An 18,789-nucleotide genomic window follows, 5' to 3' on the forward strand; every position below is an offset into this window, starting at 1 on the left:
TTCTCCCAGAACATGAGCTGTCAGGACAGTTTGTGGAAATGAAGTTACTCTAGCAACAGAGACACTTGCACTGAAGAAGCACAGACCATGAAGTACCTAATTCTGTATGCATTTTTGGCAGATCTATGCTTTAGTAAAGATTATTCAGAACCACATGTTGGGCCCTGCCATCTGCTGTATTTGGATATGTCACTTATACAGCTGGTGTGGAAATACACAAAAAGAAAGTCTTAACTTGGGAGAGAAACTGCCAGTGCCTTTGGAACTACAACTGTCTCCCATGGAAAACTACCTTTCTTATTTTATGAAATGCATAGCCTTTCTATACAAAAGTATACTAAGGTTAAATTCCAGCACTTAAGAGCTTGATTATATCTTGGGTACCTGTTAAAATGCCTCAATACTTGACTGGAGAAGGCCCTGAGCAACTTGGTCTACAAAGACCTGCTTAGAGTGGGGAATTGGACCAGGGACTTTCAGAGGTCCTTTTCAACCTGAATTGTTGTAGAATCCAAATTATTACATCCGTGCAGATACACAGAGATTCATGAACACAGAAGTATCTTTCTTAGTCAAATATAGTAAGGAAAGATATGGATCTGCTGTCATGAAAACAAACAGTGGCATACAGAAGAAAGAGACAACAAAGTTTTAATGGAAAGGTTGTTTATTTGGTAGAGTTTGCTTGTAAATATCTTTAGAAAAAAAGTAGTTCACCCTGCATCCAGCCAAACTGCTGTTGAAATACCCAGTGTGGCGAGTCACAGCCCCTCACAACTGAGAGGAAGGCTTTGTCCTCTCTTCAACTTCAGTGCTTTCTCACTAAGACGTTGACCCTACTGTAGTTACAAAATTCACTTAGGCCTCCAGTCTAACAGAGATCTATCAATTTATGCTTCATCTTCTGCCAGAATCATGCTTATGTTGGACCTGGCTTGGAAACAAAGGTAGTTTAATTGAATAATTTCCCCTGAGTTGTCTTGGAAAACAATGCCTTGAGTCCTGCTGTCTGGCCTATCAGGAAAGAATCTTCTTGTGCAAGCAGTAGTTGCTGCATTGAAAAATAGTCTCTGAACTATTTGGAATGAACAAATACGAATAAAATCCATATTGTTTGTTTCTTTCAAAAATAATTGCTAAGTTTGTTTTAATGTGAGTAAAACCAAACTCTTGAGGCTGTATTTCAAGGAGTTAAGTTAATGCTGGGCCTTGAACTTATGTAACATGAAATATGCCAACTCAGCTCCAGTCCCATGGTAAAAAAGAGAGAGAAAAGGCATGTGTGTTTGAAACTGCCCAAACTGTGGAATAAAATCCATCACGAATTAGGAACCCACAGTAACCTCCCATTTTCTGTTCTGAGGGTGAAGTACAGTTCTCTGACTTGTCATTTCTAATAAAACATGGCACAGGAAAATAAAGAAAAATCAATCTGTGTGTGAAAATTGAGAAGCAGCAGCGGAAGGAACACTTGCCTGACACACCACTTGGGCATGGTTGGCACTGAGCAAGTAACTGAGTATTTCCTGAGTTACTCGGAAATAGTACCTAGCAGGCTCAGTAAAAGCAGCACCTCTGTTGTAAAGGTGAATTGGGCACTCCAGGAAATTATTCCAGAAGGATCTGAAGAATTTATTAACCTGCTCCTTCCACAACGGAGTTCATTCTCAACGGGTTTATCTGAAACTCTCTCACTAGCAGGTTCAAGTTGCATATTGCTTGGTCTCCTAGTCAACTTCTCTTGTCTCTTATGCCCTGAAAATTGTCTTCTAGCTTAGAAGGGATGCCTCAAATTCATGTTCTTAACTTTGCACTATGAAGCTCAGGGAAATTATTGACCTCCCCTGGACTTCTGGGATGACAAAGTACTACAGGGCAAACAAGCAAAATAACTTTGAGACAAACAGTTAAATCATTTCCCACATCAAAACATTTATTAACTGCATATAGTTAGTTGGTTTCTTTTCTAAAGTTTCCTTCTTTCTTTTCCTTCCTCTTTCCTTTCCATGTCCCATTTATTGTACCTTGTTGTAAGATTTTCTTTGCAAGGAGTATGAATGGACTCCCGTGAAAAGAACAGGGCACTTCCTGGATTTGTATAGTACAAAGACAGAAAAAGAGTGAAGAAAAAGCACACATCACTGGAACATTCACAACTGAAGGTGCATAAACAAGTTGTATTTCCTAACATGTGCAGGTGCTTAATGAAATAAATAATATACTCAAATCCTGCCATCTTCCCATAGTACAGGAAAGCCTGAGAATAGGTTTGCCCACCTGACACTGTGAGCACTCTGGTATCTTTGAGGTTTTCAGCAGCTGAGAATAAATGGTGGTTCTGCCTGTGCAATTTTTCCTGTGTCCTCTGACAGGAGAGGTACTTTGCCTTTGGAATGACATGGAATCCACAAGCAGTTTTTACTCACATTTGATTTCCAAAGGTGTTATAAAAGTGTCCCAGTTAATTACTAAGAGAGCAGAGGACTGCTCTGTGTTCTGAAGCCATTTCTCGGCTAACTGACATTACGCGTTTGTGTTGGGATACCCATCTCATGCTAACAGCTGGAGGTTTGCAAATTTCTTTGGTTTCATCTCTTATGAGTTTTTATGAGCCCTTCACATCTATAACCAGACTTGTTGACAGCTTAAGGCATAAATCACCCGAGAGACAGGGAAAGAAAATTCAAAGTAGAACTTTTCCTTCACCAAAAAAAAAAAGGTGAAACACCCCCCACTGACCAAAACTCGACAAGAATATTTACTTGGTTCATTCCAAAGCTAGGAATATAGTTTCAAAAATAGTTCAACCACACTCCACACATAAGTGAATTTGATTCAAAGCCTGCTAAAGTCAAGGTTGGCTTTTCACTAGACATAAACATTTTGGTGCCAGTTTTGATCCTGTTTGAGATCTCTTGCCATCTGCATGGCTTTATATTTAACTGTGCCCAGCACTGTGGTGCAAAGTACCCATCCCAAATGCTTAACAACCAGAGCACATTAAGTTAATGGGTCAGTATCAGAGTGGCCCCTTGCTTTGTTGTGCTATTATTGCTTGCTTTTATGAACAGCTAACTCTGTTTCCTTTGGGTATAATAAAAAGCTTGCCTGGCAGCAAGCAAAAGCTTGCTGCCAAGAGCAGTGAATGAACCACTTCGGCTGAGCTGCAAATTCGAGATCCAAAATGAAACAAGAATCCTGCACAATAGCCACACCTCATCTGTTCTTCCCTTTAGCTCTGTGCTGTTCAGAAGTCAAGGTAAATTCATGTTGCATGTCTAAGTACAGTCAGCAAGTAATAAGACCTCTTTGAACGATCTGGATACACTACAACTAGTGATGATACTAACCAACACAGTAGTCATCCTATGTTGTTTATAATGTCTGTAATGTATCAATGAAAATGTGCATTTGTGATCTGGCTGTGTAACATTAACGGCTGTATTCTGTTTTCTTATTCCTGCCTTCAGAGGTGACCTTTAATGAAGCAGCAGAAGTTTTGCTTTTAGGAACCTCTGTTCCAGTAAAAGAAGAGTGGGAAGGGTGGAGGTGGAGATAAGATCTGTAGGGGGATACAGTAACAAACAGAGGCTCTGTAAAATTTGACAAATATCGGTGAAATTTTCAAGAAGGTTCACATAAACCACTGCTGCTTTTGAAGGGTCTGCTCAAAACCAGTTTTGAAAGAGAAACAAACAGAAGGCAGAGATCAGACCTTAGTAAGGATTGGAAAATAAGGGCTTTTCCTCCTCTTTAGTTTAAATTTGAAACATTCAGTTTGTCCAACATTTCTGTTACCCTAAGGTGAGGACTTCTGTAACCAGTGTAAAGGAGAGAAGGCAGTATAGCTGTTTATATTGCTGTGAGAGCTTTTCCCTAATACTGATTAAAGAGAGTTGACAATCCACACCCCCAGCTGGAATCCTCCACTCCCCTCCTGCATGGTGCATGGTGCATAGTGTTTAGGTCCAAGTACATATTAAATAGGGTCTGTACATATGTAAGTTTATTTTTTAAGAAACTTTTTTCTTTTAAACAGACTTATTCTTCATTCACCTCGAGGCACAGGATGCCCAATGCTAGCAGCACAATATCTGAGTTTGCACACTGTCTCTCTGCTCAGTGGCAGGCTCTCTGGGCTGCGTGCCTGGAAAGGCATGAACAGGTCACAGCAGTTTAGGGTTATCATTTAGGCGAAGGCTGGAATACATTCCCACGTGTCGGACCAGGTTGGGCTCCACCACGTAGGCGTTCTCCCCTTTAGTATGCAGCAGCGAGTAGAGGGCAATATCCTTAGCAAAACCCTGGCGGCAGTGCAGCCCCTTCAGGTAGCCTAAGGCACGGCGGGCAGATGGAGCAGAGAAGAGCATGGCAGGCGTGCAGCATTCGGTGACTGGCACGATATTATAGAGCGTGGGGGCCAGCCGGCGCAGCTCCAGCATGTAATGCCGTCCCACCAGCTCTGACATAGCCATGCTATACAAAGCAAAGAACAAGATAATGGGCCAACTGAGGCTGGGGCGCCCGGTTGCACAGGAGTACACCCAGTTCAGCACGGGCCCCAGAAACATGCCCAGACCTACCCACTCGAGGATTCTCATGGGTTCAGGGTTAAAGTAGCGCTGAAGCCTCTCAGGATGGTAAAGCTTGAAATAGAGTGCATCTCTGAGGTATGGTTTGGAGAACCGGACCAGCAAAAGGTGCTGCAAGACAGCAAATATCTCCTCCTCTGGCACAGCATCATCTTCTACTACAAGGATGTATTCTGGGTTGTACGCCAACAGTGACTGCTCAAGGCAGAAGACATAGTCCTGCTTCTCCTTCTCAAACTGGTTCATTCTGGGGTCAGGGTTCTCGTCAGTTCTGTCATGACTGACCATAGGAAAGAAGCTGCTCAGCAGCCTGACATCCTGATGGCTACTGGGGTCTGACTCCACATTACAAAGGAGGATGCGGTGGTTTCGACAACGTGCACCACATTTCTGGAGGAGATGGTGGAAGCGGGAGGCCACTTGCAAGACATAGTGGAAGTCATTCCGCCTCTGCACAGTGATAATGGTGACAAGCAGCAAGGGCTGAAACACATCACTGCCAGAGGCCTCGGAGGCATTTGGTATCTGAAGCTTCTCAAAGTAATGGAGTGCAGCCTGGCCCTCCTGCCGGTTCTGCTCCAGGAACTCCTGACTCATGGGGTTCAGGTGCCACCGCCGCAAATAGAAGTAAGAGTGGAGGAGCCGGTGGCAAATCAAAGGTGCGAGCACACCAAATGTCACCACAGTCAGCATGAGGAGATGGATAAAAGCACTGGACCAACGGCACCACCTCCCATACAGCTGCCAGGCTTGGTGTAACATGGCTGCTGTAGGAGGGCACCCCTGCTCTACTCATGCCCTCATTCCTTCACTTCCCATGCATCTTCCCTGGATTGTGAAGTATCACTGGGGCAGTGGCTGTCAAACCTGCGCAAGCTGTCCAAGCCTAGAGAGGAAGAAAAAAGTTGGTTAATGAAATAGAAACTGTCTGAGTGGGAAAACATGATTTGACAAAATGGAGAGCTGAGGGCTAGGCACTATGTAAGCCAAAATAAAAGGCCCCTGAGGAGTCCCTTGTGGTGGGGGCATCACAGAATTGTCATGAGAGGTTGAAGAAAGATGAGACAAACTCAATTTCTAGCAAAGTGTCCCTAACACCTTTTCAGCATGCAGGAGCTCTGATCTGACCTAGCTAGACAGGACTTTGTTGTGTTTATGATGCTTCAAATGCGTAACGATCAGGTAATGTGTATGCAGGATGTGCGGAAATCCCTTTGTTTTAAAGTAGAGAATATAGGTACAACTACCTGGTCACTGTGATATAGTTAAGAGTTGGGTCATAGCCGTGAACCAAAGCCAGATCTCTTGTATCTTTAGTCTAGCACGTATCTGAAAGACAAACTTTTATCTCTGTGGAAGGACATGTGTTTCCCTTCTGTTGCCCACACAGTTCCAAACGCATGCTTTTTCACTTTACTCCTCGCAGTGTGAAGCAAGATAATAAAGATCCCAATTTACTTCACTAAGGGCATGTGTATGCTAAGTGTAATGTGTGTGTGTCTCTCGGATGTCTCCTCCTCTCTAGACCCTGTGAAATACATAGTCACAGCAAGATTAGCAAGTTGCAATTGAGCCATTGACTCATATTTGATATTTAAAAGTTTTTATTTTAAAATTATATGCCTTTAATTTAAAATCAAAACATTTATATACATATAGTGTACACAGATACTATAAGCAAACATCCACCTTCACAGAAATTAATTTTGCCATATTTGCTTTTATGTTCTTCTCTGGGCTGTCATGAACACCTAGCAGCCTGCCTGTCAGAAGCTTACATGAAATCAGGGCAATTAGGCTGTTAGATGAATTCTCTTGTGCCAGTGATTTCCCTTTTTAATCTGCTGTTTGACTCTCCCTTTTACTTCCCATTCGCCCTCCTTACGAACTGAGTAACTCATGCCCCCCAGCTGACTGACTGTGTACCCCTCAGTGCAGAGTAGTTCCCATTTTTAACCTTCTGCCTTCACCAAGTTCTGATCATCAAATGGTGCTCCCAGGCCTTTTTTCTTCTCTGCACTGTCATCTGAAGCAGCCTAAGCAAAGAGGTGTGGATGGAAAGAAATCAGGGCCGTGAGTTTGCTTCTCTGTTTCAGAAGAACAGACCATGTAGAAGAAATTACTCAGATGACACTAAGAAGGGTCTAGCTCTGGGACTACTTCAAAACTGCCTTCATTACTGTAGTCACAGATTTGCTGTATTTACCATTAAGAGAAATGCTTCCTATTGCCATATGGGAATCTGACAATCTGATATGAAAGGCCTTTTACTAAGATTAATGGAAAATACAGAAGAGTTGTTCCAAATATTTGCTAGAGACCAGGCACTTCACGCAGTGAGATCTCAAACCATCCTTGGATAGACTGTGGGATCAGTGTTCTGCTATCTTACGATTCATGAAAACACAAGACTTCAAAGATTTAGTGTAATTAAACAGATATAACAAATTTACACACCAATGCATGAGAATCTGCAGTGTCTCCCCATATAGCTATTTTTAAATTTTCTTATTACACAATCCTGTTTCACAGATACTGCAATGCATTGCCTCAGTGGACTTTGTAACAGCCTTAAAGATGGTGGCAGCATTTCAGCTGTCCGATTCAGGAGATAAAGACCTGAAATCCATCAGATGAAAAGACCTGGCATTTAAATGCATTTATTCATCCAAAATCCAGGGCTTTCCTTTTTCTCATTTTCCACTAATGAGTCACAAACCTTAAGGGAATACATAAAACGCAGAATCATACTCTACAACTCACACTCGCATAAAAAAACCCTCACACTTTTGAGCCTTTTTTTGATGCGAGAAGCATTGCTGGCACTGTCACTGAGCCAACCTCCAAACTTGGAAGTGAGGACCATAGTGGGAATAGGAGATGAAGAAAAGCTAGAAGGCAGTTTAGTTCTCAGGGAGGAAAGAAACTTACTTTTCACCTGCTTCATAGGCTGAAGATCCGAGCCTGCAGTCAGCTCTGTAGCTCTTGGGATATACATGAAGCATTAATAATTCCCACCCAAGCAAGAGGCCTCCTCCCTCATACCCTCTTCTACTGACATGGGAGAAGTGAGTGATGTCTCCCCTGCAGCAGCAGCCGCGGGGGCTGCAGCCTCAGGAGGTGAATCAAAGGGAAGCCTGCCTGCGGTCCTCCCGTTCCGCAGTCCGCGCTGCTCCAGCGCCAAGCTCTCCAGCACCAGCACAAGGGCGGGTGGCCGCGCCGTGGCCTGCAGCCTGCCGGCCCGTGCTGCCCCGGCCCTGCCTGCTGAGATTGTTGTGCTGGGACTCCACCTGCTGCTGTCCCGGCCCCGGCCACACCGGGTGGCGCAGGTAGGCGCCACCAGCACAGGAGGCGTCTATCTCCTTGCCTCTTACAAGGAAGCAGCCACCTCTGGAAAAGCACACAGGGCTGGAAGCCAGCCATGCAGCTCACAGGGGCATACTCACAAGCATTTGTGACTTACCCTGCCTTCACCTCATCAGTAACACAACTCAGGATCTTGGAGCTCTTACTCTGCCTTTGCAAGTCCCAGCACCTCAAGGAAAACAACAATTTCACTTCTCTCAAATCTTCCTCTGCTGCCTGCACTGTTAGCTTGCACTCATGTTGACTGCCAGTCCATTTTAAAACAAACTTTTTCAGTTTATTTGCAGAGGAAAAGGCTGTTTTCACTGGGTACTGGAATAACCACAGAGGCTAAAAATAGTCCAGAGCATTTTAAAGTGAGTTAAATACTGCAGTTCATACCAAAACCAAGCTGAAGGATCTAGAAAAGAGGGGAGACATTGACATCCCCACTTTCTGGCTGTAACACTGGGAAGCCAAGAGTTCCAAATCCATGATAGAAATTTCTTGCTTCTACAGAGGCAAAGTTCGATCTTATCTCAGGATTTGAATCCTGAGTTTCTGGTCAGACTCTTTTCTACCCATTAGGATAGTTCCGACTTTACAGAAGCTATTCTGTTTTCAGAAGCTGTTGGTACTGTCACTTTAACTTTTCCCCCTTTTTTGGGGGGGGGGGGAAATCTTGTTTGTTCTTCAAGTATTTAAGTGGAATTTCTGACAGCAAAATGGAGTTTGAGGAGAAAAGCAAGCATCAGAATTGGATTTTATAGTGCTTTAAAAAACCCTGTCTGAAACCTGAATAGTAACTACTTTGCAACCATGTAAATACTTTCAGTGGAGGCCACTTTTATATATGTTCTGTGTAAAACTGGGCCATTGCTTAAACACCTTTAGAAGCTGTGGCAATACAAAGCTATATATTCACCTTGGTTTCTTTCTTAGCTCATGATGAAGACTCCTTCCAGAAACACCTAGATCACCTGCTTCCAAATCTACACTCCTGTCATCATTAATCCCCTAATGAAGATGGGTGAATTACCTGTCCACACACTTAGGCAGAGTAGAAAAATGAGTAATGACCTCTTTGGACAGGATACTGTCTGCTGTGCTAGTGCTTTAAAAGAGAAAGCTGGTTTTGTCTTTTTTTTGTCTGTTCCCAACTCCTTTCCACAGAGGTATTCCTGCAGGCACGCATGCATTCCTGGAACAAAGCTTCCTAGGTGTTTCAAAGCTGCAAAATTTTAGGAGGCTCCTGGATAGGTAATGTAGGAGAGGGCATCTGTCTTCTACTACCTGCTCTTTGAGACAAGGCTGTAACTGCTCCTTTATGATTAAAATAGTAAATGGTTCCTTTTTGCCTAACTACACTTCTTTTCAGTGTCAATAGGAAAAGCCATTCCTTTCCTAAAATAAAAACAGCTGGATGAAGTCATGTGGTCAGAAGCCACAGAGTCAGCTCTGTAGGAAACAAAGGTAGGCTCTTGCAAAATGTCATGGAAAGGCCAGCTACTACAGTCCCCACCTCAGCCACTACAGTAGTAGTAACGGTGTTCATACAAGCTGTAGTTTTGACTTGTGTGTTAATCCTGTAGTGGCACCCCAAGCTGAAACCTTGTGCAAAAACCACTTCTCCACCCTAACCTATTATCTTGTGGACATGCTGCAACCATAGAACCAAGCTCCTCTGCTAATTAACCCTCTCTAGAAGAAACAACAGCTTTGTCCTTGCTGTGATATTGTTAGTGCACCAGCAAGCAGTCCTGCTTGAGTCTGAGGAAACTGGTGCAAGCTTCACAAAGTCATAAAGAGCCATATAGATCTTCTTCTGTTTTATATATGAAAAATATATATAGTCATGCTGACAGCTGACTGTTGTGCACAGGTATCCTCAGCTTCTGAAAACTGAGGTCCCTAACATAAGCTGATCCCTGTTACTGGACCAGATGGACAGCTTTTCTCATCTGCAACTCCTCTTGTTTTCTGACAGCTTTTAGCAGGTCAGGTGCCAGATAATAGCAATGTGTTCAGGCTTGCCGTGAAAACAGCAGTGTCCAGTAAAAGCCAAGGATTCACAGATCTGACCATTACACTTGAAATGAAACAAAATACAAACCATCCTGGCAAAAGCTGTGCTTCTAAAAACATTCAGCAGACTCTTAATAGTAAGAGCTCAGCAGTTATGTTAGTAAAATAAGTGCATTTTACTAGCAGGTACCAAATTTAGCTCTTACCTCTTCTACTTTAAGCACTGCTTAAAGCAGTTGTCATTATGTTGCTTCTAGAGAATAAATGTCAAATAAACCAGCTGTTTCATTTCGCTTCCACCTGAAGTGCTTCCTGCTATGGCACAGACCAGGGCTGCTGGTGATGCACTTGATCTCCCATTTCTCTTAGAACTTTACCTTTTCTTTCTTACGGTCTATGTATTAAAGGCATGACACTGCTACAGTCTAACAGGTTAATAATAGCATGAAGCGTAAGAGAAGTGGCTAGGGAAATGGAGAGGATTTGAACTTAGCCCTTTACAGGACTTACATGATATAAGAGGTAGAAACCAATGGCACAGCCATCCTTTTTTATCTGCCATTCCTCAGAACCTGTCCACGAACATAAAAACTTTTTCTGTCCAAGGAGATGGAATTAAGCACTATTAGAAAACTGAAAATACACAGATATACAGAGAGTAACGCCATACAGTTAGGAAACCCCAGAAACTGCAAAATTGCATCCTGAATGTAAATTTACTGATAGGCTGGCCTGCTTTTCTCATTTAACTGGAGTTAACTTTTACAGGCTGTTCATAAATCCCTAGAAATCCAGGGAGCAAGGTTCGAAATCTGAACTAAGAGGCAAGGTACATGAATGTAGCAGCTGGAAGGTACTGTGTCCATTTCCCTTAAACTAAGAAGTTAAAAGCCACCAGTGAAACAGGCTGTTAACTGAATATATTAATTACAGTTATTTCCCCAACTTCTGTCTCACTTCTCCTGTGTATTAATTTTCCTCTGCCACGTAAATCCAAAGGGAGCCCATTCTCAACACCTGCTGACTTTCACCAGGCTGCTCCCTCCTATGCAACATCATGGGAAAACAGTGCTCTTCCGTGTTGCTATCAAGCGGTAAGGTCAGTATTCAGATCAAATGGGAGTGGAAAGCAGCCTGGAGAAGAGTTCTGCAAGGTAGCAGCTTAACACAATGACTTAAGGCAAGGAGTTTTGTGAGGAGATGTCTTTTAGAAGTTGATACCAAAGGTTTATGGTTTACGTGACTTTAAAATTATTCAATCTGTATTTGTCTGAATTTACATTTTCTTTTGTGCCACAGATTAAAAAAAAAAAAAAAAAAAAAAAAAAACCCAAAAAAACCCCAAGAATATGTTTTTAGAGAATTTGATAATGATCTGTATAAAAAGTGCTGCATGTTTTCACAGAGGTGAAGCCCTTCAAAATCTTAAATATGGCTTTTGGTTTGAGTCCACTTGTGCTTTAGTATAAAATGTACATCCCCATTTATTAAAAAAAAAAAAGAAAAATTACATTAGACAAAGCTGCTGCTAATAATGGCACCAACTATTTTGCTGTCTGCTCTTGGAATCTCAGAGCTAAATGTGCATTGACTCATTAGAGGTGCTACAGATAATTTTTATTCTAACTCCTTGTGTCACAGTCTTTTGTTAAAATAAGACCAGGGCTCCTGCATGCAAGACACTGTACACAAATACAGCAAGAGGCAATTTCTACCTCAATCTATCTTCAGCTTAAGAAAATATCAAACAAGAGAAACTGTTTTTCTGAGATATGTAACATATCAGTCTGGTTTTATTGTCATGTACAACTGGCATTTTATAGTTTAACCATACTGGTAATCCACGCAGGTAAATAGAATAACTTTGGAAAAACCAGCTACTGAATGTGGTATGCTGAAGTAACAGCAACTGTTTGCAAATTGAAGCAATCTGAACAGATAAGGAAGAAGAATTCTTGCTCTTGTAGAAGTCTGTCCAGAAGGAGTTATTCCAGAGCAGCAGGAATGAGGTATCCCAGTGCAGCTATTGCAGAATAGCTGCTTCTGCCTTAGCTCTTCTATTTGTTTTCTATATGCAATTGTGCCCTTGAGGTTTGCTAGGAAACCAAGCGTTTCACAATCACTGGAAGAGCAATGTGCAAATTAGCTCCTCGAGTATCTGTGATTTGGGTGGGTGTGCTGGGTGCACCCACTCTGACTGGGTGAGCAGCCCTTTGGTTCAGGTATCACAGACAAACCAGCCCTGCCATGTGAACAGTGAGAACTGTGCTAGGCTGTATCTTCTCAGGAACTAAGGAGTCTAGGCTGCGTCTTATCAGGAGCTAACAGTGTCAGCCCAAGCAGGGACTAGGCAAAACTACAACTGCTACAGCTACACACACTCCAAAGGGGGTTGGCTATGAGTTAACCACGTCAACATATGGATATATCTATAGCCCCCCTGAGCCAGTTCCCCTTGAGCAGGGACACTGCTCAAGGCCACTCTTCAAGATTGAGAGACACCTTACCCAGTACCTGGTATCTATAATGATGTAGCACATTTTACATTAGGTCTAAAAGTGTACTTTATGCTAGCACATTTATATGTCCAGGTATAGTGTAAGTATTAGAAGTGTAGTAAGTGGCAGAGTGTTTAACCGCCATCTAATCATTGTTTAAATCATTGTTAAAATCACCAATTAGATCATCATCCAATTACCATTTCATTACAGCTTAATTATGAATGAATTATTGTTAAATCATTGTTAAATCACTGTTTACTTATCATTCAGTTATTGCTTAATCATCATTTGAATGTAATTTAATTATCAATCATGGATTAATTACAATTTGATAATCATTTAATTGTTAATAAAACCTTTTAGTTAACCCACAGTGATGACTTCTCTTAAAGACAGTAGAGCTGGAGGTGTGGGTATATGAAGAGGGGGAGGGGGAAAGAAAAGGCAACAGATGTAGTGATGGCTGCTAACACAGAAAATGTTGCAGCTTTACTCTTGTTTAAGACTGTAAAGAATAAAGCAGGGTGATAAGGAAATAGGATATTATTTTTGCAAGCAAAGGTCCTTCATGAGAAGGCTGCGATTTTCCAGTTGGCATAGGTCTATACAACAATCAAAATGCAACACTGTACAAAGCAACAACCAGAATATTGTGATTCTAACCTCTGTTTGAAAAAAAAAATTGTTTAGTCATATTGATAAACAGCACTCCTCTGTCAAAAGCCTCTGACTATTACTGTTAAACAACACTACAAATTTTTTTTTCTTTGTATTCACCACGTGTGTCTGAGGAATATAGAGTCTTCCTCCCCTCCCACAACAATGTACGAAACAGACTATTTATCCTGCACAGAAAGGCATGGTAAGTACGATGCCCTGGTTCTGGGGGATACTGGCAATCTGTTTGAGCCCCAAGGGAAGGAAATGGGATAAATAAAGCAGCTGAAAAATATACAGTCTGTTATACAATATTATACCAGACAGTTCGTATAACAGACAAAAATATATTTTCTGTTATACAATTACCTTTGCCCTTGTTGGACAGACAAGAAAGCAACAGACTTCACATGTACAGGAGGATATTTCTTCTGGTCTCTGTGCTTGCAAAGTGCTTGCTGAACCTAGTAAGCCTTTATGGCAGCCCACTGGTTTTACCTAAAATGATTTTCTCAGTGACCGTGTAAGGGCAATCCCGCCTACAAACCTGTAACACACACTGGTATAGTTTCATGTTTTGCTGAACCACCAGCACAGCTGCAAACTTCATCCACAGTCTATGATTTTAAATGTTATTGACTTCAGCGCTTAGGTTTCTCAGGTGCTCCTCTTCCCTCTGGGAGAGCTGCCGGGTACCACAAGGTGACCCTTAAAGCACTACGATTAATAGCAGTTACCTTAGTGATGATGGTCAAAGAGGAGAGGGCGTTAGATAAGAAAAGCTGACCCCACCTCCACCCTCTGCCCTCCTAGCAAATGAGCAGTCAGGGATGGTATTTGCATGTGCCCAGCCCTCTACCCCCTTGCCCGGCCTCTTGACCAGAGCAATTCTCGCCATGCTTTTTACATGGGTGGCACCAAGCACAGGGTAGAGAATGGCCGGATTTTGTTGCCGTTTCCTTGAAAAGTTTCATTCACCTTCCTTAATAACGGAAAGGCCATTTCCTTAGACCCAGACAGGCTCTGGCCACTCTCTCTTCTGCTTGTCATCACACACTGCCACATCCTCAGAGCAAGCACAAAACATTCCCTCCTTCCGTGGCGGCTTCCCGCTTCCCACTTCCCCCCTCGCCCGGGTGCCTCAGCTACAGCAGCCAAGCCCATCCGTTTCCATGAAAACATGCCCCTGTTCCCTGATAACGAGCCCGTAACTACTCACCTCCCCTCGCCCCGCTCCCCCAAGGCTGGGGGCAGCGGCGGGACGGACGCGCCCCCGGCTCCCCCACTCCGCGGCCGCCCCCAGCCCTGCGGAAGAGGCGAGAGCCAGACCCCCGGGACAGCCCCAGGCACACCGAGAGATTTACCCTTTTCTGGCCGGTGCCTGGCCCCGCGCCCCGGAGGCTTCCCGTCGCCCGCGGGAGAGCCGGGCCCCCGCCGGTCCGGCGCCCTGCTCCCGCCGACGGCACCGCGGGCTGTCCGCCGCGCCGCGCACCTCTGCCCTCTGTATCGCCACTCTGCTGGCTGCTCACTTCTCTCCCGCAAATTTTCCTCCTCCTTCTCGGGCGGTGAGGGTGGGATTACAGGCATCGAAACCTAAACATGTGACTACGCCAGCACAGGAATGCTCGGAAGGAGGGGAAGGGGCGCTGACAACAGTGAGAAACCGAAACCTGAGAGAGGCAAGGTCTGTGAAAGCAGGCTGAGAAGCAAAAGGCGAACCGCTTGAGCTCCAGCGGACTCCCGGGGCAGAGACGGCAGCGCAGGCAGAGTCCCTAATTCCTGTTCTGTGGCCCCCGAATCCCGCACCAGGAGCCCGGGCAGTGCTGCGGGCAACTTCCCAAGCCCCTCCCGAGCCAGGATTTCAAATGCACTCCACGCATCTGCCAGGTGCGTTTATCGGCGCCCGCGGCCCCGCCTTTGCGGCATTGCCCCGCCTGCCTCCCACCCGCCCCGGTCGGTAGCGGGTTTATTGTCCGGGCTCTAACCTTGCGCCCACCGTCCAAATCACGCTGCCTTTGCGTAGCGGGAAGAACGATCGGGCCTCCCTCCCCCGACCTCCCTCAAGTGGAAAGTCGGTGCTTCAGGGTTACCAGCGGGTTGTTTGATGTGCACGTCAACCATGATGTGTAGAAATGCTAAGCTTTCACTGTATTAATCTGTTATGAATTCATTACATATGCATTCACTGAAATGGGGAGGCTCAACAGCTATGCAAAAATTAGTATCAGGCTGTTCAGGATCCAAAAATCTGACCCAAGAACACTTCTGACCTGTTCATTTCCTCTCCTCCTTTTCTCTGTGTTCCATCTCCCTGTTCTTCCACACATCTATCTTTCAATCCTGTGACTGTAACACTTAATGATAAAAATTGGTTCTAACCACGGTTACATGAAATATGCCTCAGAGAAAGTTTTCAGAACTCCTTAGTTTTGTGCCTGCAGCTCCAGAAAAAGTGAATACATGTATTTAGGCTAAGTTATTTACAGGCTCTAATATCTCTTACTTCTAGGAAAAATCTGGGGGAAAAAAGCTAAACAGAAACCCCCCCTTTACGCTGTTTCAGTAAAATGCTATGTTCTGCTAAGCACAGCTAGAATTTTGCCCAGTCCTGTGATCAGAAGCCTCTAGCATGATGCACGTTTTTAATGTTAACAGATGGATTTATATTATTCCCTCTAATAAGCATTATGAACTGAGGAACTCAGTTATGCATGCCTGCAATCCTTACTTCTTACAACTGGCAAGAGCTATCCCTCAGCTAAGGCTTCTTATTATAGAAACAATGTGGATGAAGGGGGAAAAAGCCTGAGGAACAGTAATGCTCCTATAATAACACAATCAAGCATTGCATTTGTGTTCCTATAGTGACTTGCTCTCCTAAGACAAGGTGAGAAATCCTGGAAGATCCACAGGTTTACCTAGATGCATGTTACCCTCTGAAAATAATAAGGCAGTAGAAGAAAGCATAGTTACTCAGGTGGTTTGCTTTCCAAAATCCTTCTTTGCTGCTCACATCTGCCTCTTTTTCCACTAGTTTTTAATGACAGTGATTCATACTGTACCTTACACTTCAATGCTTTCAAGCCTGCAAATACTGATGCACTGGAAACAATAGATCTTGGACCATAACAGAGGCAAAAGGATATATGAGAATACTGGCGCAGGGAAAGAGATTGTACATTCCTGGGAGGTCCATTACCATGTTCTTTCCAACATTCTGCATTAGAGTTGCAGAAATAGTGAGAAGGAATATTTTATTTTTTTCCACTTCTGTGTCAGTATGTGTGTGGGAGAGTGACTACTGAGTGGCATCAGCAGAAGCACCTGTCACATTGCATATTGCACCCTGTACTACATTTCAGGTGGGCTTTCAGCCAGCAGAACAATTTGGCGGTGATAAATTAAAAGGAATGGGTCAGAAGGCCTTTTCTTTGGGAGTAAATATTCAGGTAATTGAAATATGTGAGGAGCCTTTCTGTATAATCTTCTCTGCTGCTGCTTCTTTCACTTGCCTGCTTTTCAAGGGAGTCTTGACTTTCATCATGAAAAACATGCCCCTTTAAACCAGCTTCTGTTAGACCCAAAAGATTGAGGAAGAAAAGTCACAAGTGATTTTGTGTGGCAGAGTTTAAACATAAGGCACAGTTTAAACATAAGGGAGACTGATCCAGCTGAAAAAACCCACACTTTTTCTTAGGATGGATTATTTCTTAGCTGGATCACCTCATACCTTGAGTTCTCCACACCAAATTACTATGTCAGCACAGCAGGGAGGGGTTTGGAAGGCAGACACAAGCATTTGGGGATAGGACTGCTCATTCAGTAATGTAACTGCAACCTGAAATGCTCAGGAGATAATTACTTCTGAAATTAGTCAGTCTCTACAATAACAGGTAAGTACTTTACAATTAGAAAAAAAATCCTGCCATAAGAACTGCATCCGAGTTCAGCCCAGCTGTACAGATCCAAATACTTTCTGTTGCTAAAGCAGCCTCTTTGCTGTCCACTGTACCAGCTCTCATAGCACTGAGCATCTGTGGAAGGGAATTGAGCCAATGCATCCTTGTCAAAATATCCTTAGCTCCTGCCATTGTCCTTCCCCCTCACAATTCCTCAGCTTCCTCTCCCCAGTTGGTCCTACTGCTTCGTGGTTTTACCAGAACGCAACGTTGTGAGAGTGTGCACACATGCTGATTTTGAGCTACATGTGGTGATTATACAGCCAACAAATCAAACAGGCTCTTGTTCAGTGTATGTTGAAGGTATTCTCTCAGTGGGATGGAGATGTGGGTCTCTGTTTTACAGGAGACTTCCATGAAGTATATACCAGCAAACGTATTAGAGACTTACTCCCTTCAGACAGTTGCAATGAAATCTGACAGGTGTGTTCAAAACTTGAGGGACAGAGAGGAAGCTGTGAAAAGCCAGGGGAAAAAGAAAAGAAGAGACTAAAGAAGTAAGGAAAAACAAAATTTGCAAGCCCAGTGTCCTTAGGAAAACAAATCCAAAGTGATACCATACTATCAGGAGGAATAAATAGTGTGTTTAGCACAATACCTGTTGTACTAGTATGTGTATAACCTGGTCAGCTGTAAAGGCTGTGCCTCTTCCACAAACACCCTGGAACATTCTCCACTGCAGTAACATATTCCTTTAAGTTCAGCTACCAGATGATAACAATTATCTGGTTATTCCTGTATCATCAGATACAGAAGATGCTGTACAATAAGCATCTTCTAATAGGTATCTGCTGTTCACTTCAAATTGTACCTTTTTAAATTTTTTTCTTGCCTTGTTACGTATTTATAGGAGAAAATCTGCAGAGTAAATAAATATGTCCTGCTTACACTCTGCTTTTCAAGAAGTAGGAGGCATTTCTGATGGGTGTTTTGAATATGAATGCAGTATTGATGGTAAACAAACTACATACAGCACTTTCTTTTTTTTTCTTTTAGACTCAGTATTGATCACTGGGGACAAAAACTGTTGAAAGTCCTTCGTTGTTTACTGGAAATACAGTGAACTCATATGTCAGGACTATTGTGTTCAACTTCAGACAACAGTAGTGAGATGAAATACAGCTCCAAAGGGGATGAATTCATGCTGGCTTAGCTGTCTAGGCTATGTTAATGTTCTCTGAAAAGGCTGAAATATTTTGATCTTCTTTTCATCCTGGTCTGTGCATTTGCTTATCTATTCATGACTAAGCACTCTTTATGTATTTCCCAGGCCTTTCCTCTATACAACCTCCTATATACAACTCCGTTCCAGACTTTTCAGGCTTACACCAATAACTAATTCACCTTGAAGATACATTATCAAATACTGTTCCTGTAATCTCTTCTACCTGAGCTGCACACTTGAAGATGACAGAAAAACACTTACTGTAGTCCAGTTCATTTTAGAGAGTATTGCACACAGACACACATGCAAAGCTTTTCTATCATAGAATGGTTAGGACTGGAAGGGACCTTAAAGCTCATCTAGTACCATCCACCCTGCCATTGGCAGCAACACCTTCCACTACACCACACTGCTCTAAGTCCCATCCAGCCTGGCCTTGAACACTGTCAGGGATGGGACATCCACAGCTTCTCTGGGCAACCTGTTGCAGGGTCTCACCAACCTCAAAGTAAAGAATTTGTTTCTAATGTCCAAATCTAAATCTC

At 43.3% G+C, this 18,789-nt stretch overlaps 2 protein-coding genes across 3 annotated transcripts in view; one reads left to right on the forward strand and one right to left on the reverse strand.

Moving 5' to 3' along the window:
• Positions 1–649: 649 nt before the first annotated feature.
• On the reverse strand, positions 650–14,840 carry PGAP4 (post-GPI attachment to proteins GalNAc transferase 4). Of its 2 annotated transcripts, none has more exons than XM_030470453.1 (2): positions 14,485–14,840; positions 650–5,478 (listed from the first exon to the last, which is right to left on the reverse strand). In XM_030470453.1, exon 2 carries the CDS (start codon positions 5,352–5,354, stop codon positions 4,167–4,169), a length of 1,188 nt encoding a protein of 395 aa, XP_030326313.1. In that variant the 5' UTR covers positions 5,355–5,478; positions 14,485–14,840; the 3' UTR covers positions 650–4,166. The 2 variants fall into 2 exon arrangements, with proteins under 2 accessions (XP_030326313.1, XP_030326311.1); XM_030470451.1 differs by lacking the exon at positions 14,485–14,840 and adding an exon at positions 14,099–14,304.
• RNF20 (ring finger protein 20) overlaps positions 14,729–18,789 on the forward strand; it is a 28,684-nt gene continuing 24,623 nt past the window's right edge. The window contains exon 1 of the mRNA XM_030470446.1: positions 14,729–15,007. The gene's annotated coding sequence lies outside the window, so the exon portion shown is untranslated. The remainder of the gene's footprint in view (positions 15,008–18,789) is intronic.

The sequence above is a fragment of the Strigops habroptila genome, chromosome Z, assembly GCF_004027225.2.
Source record: "Strigops habroptila isolate Jane chromosome Z, bStrHab1.2.pri, whole genome shotgun sequence".
In the NCBI taxonomy this organism is placed as follows: domain Eukaryota; kingdom Metazoa; phylum Chordata; class Aves; order Psittaciformes; family Psittacidae; genus Strigops; species Strigops habroptila.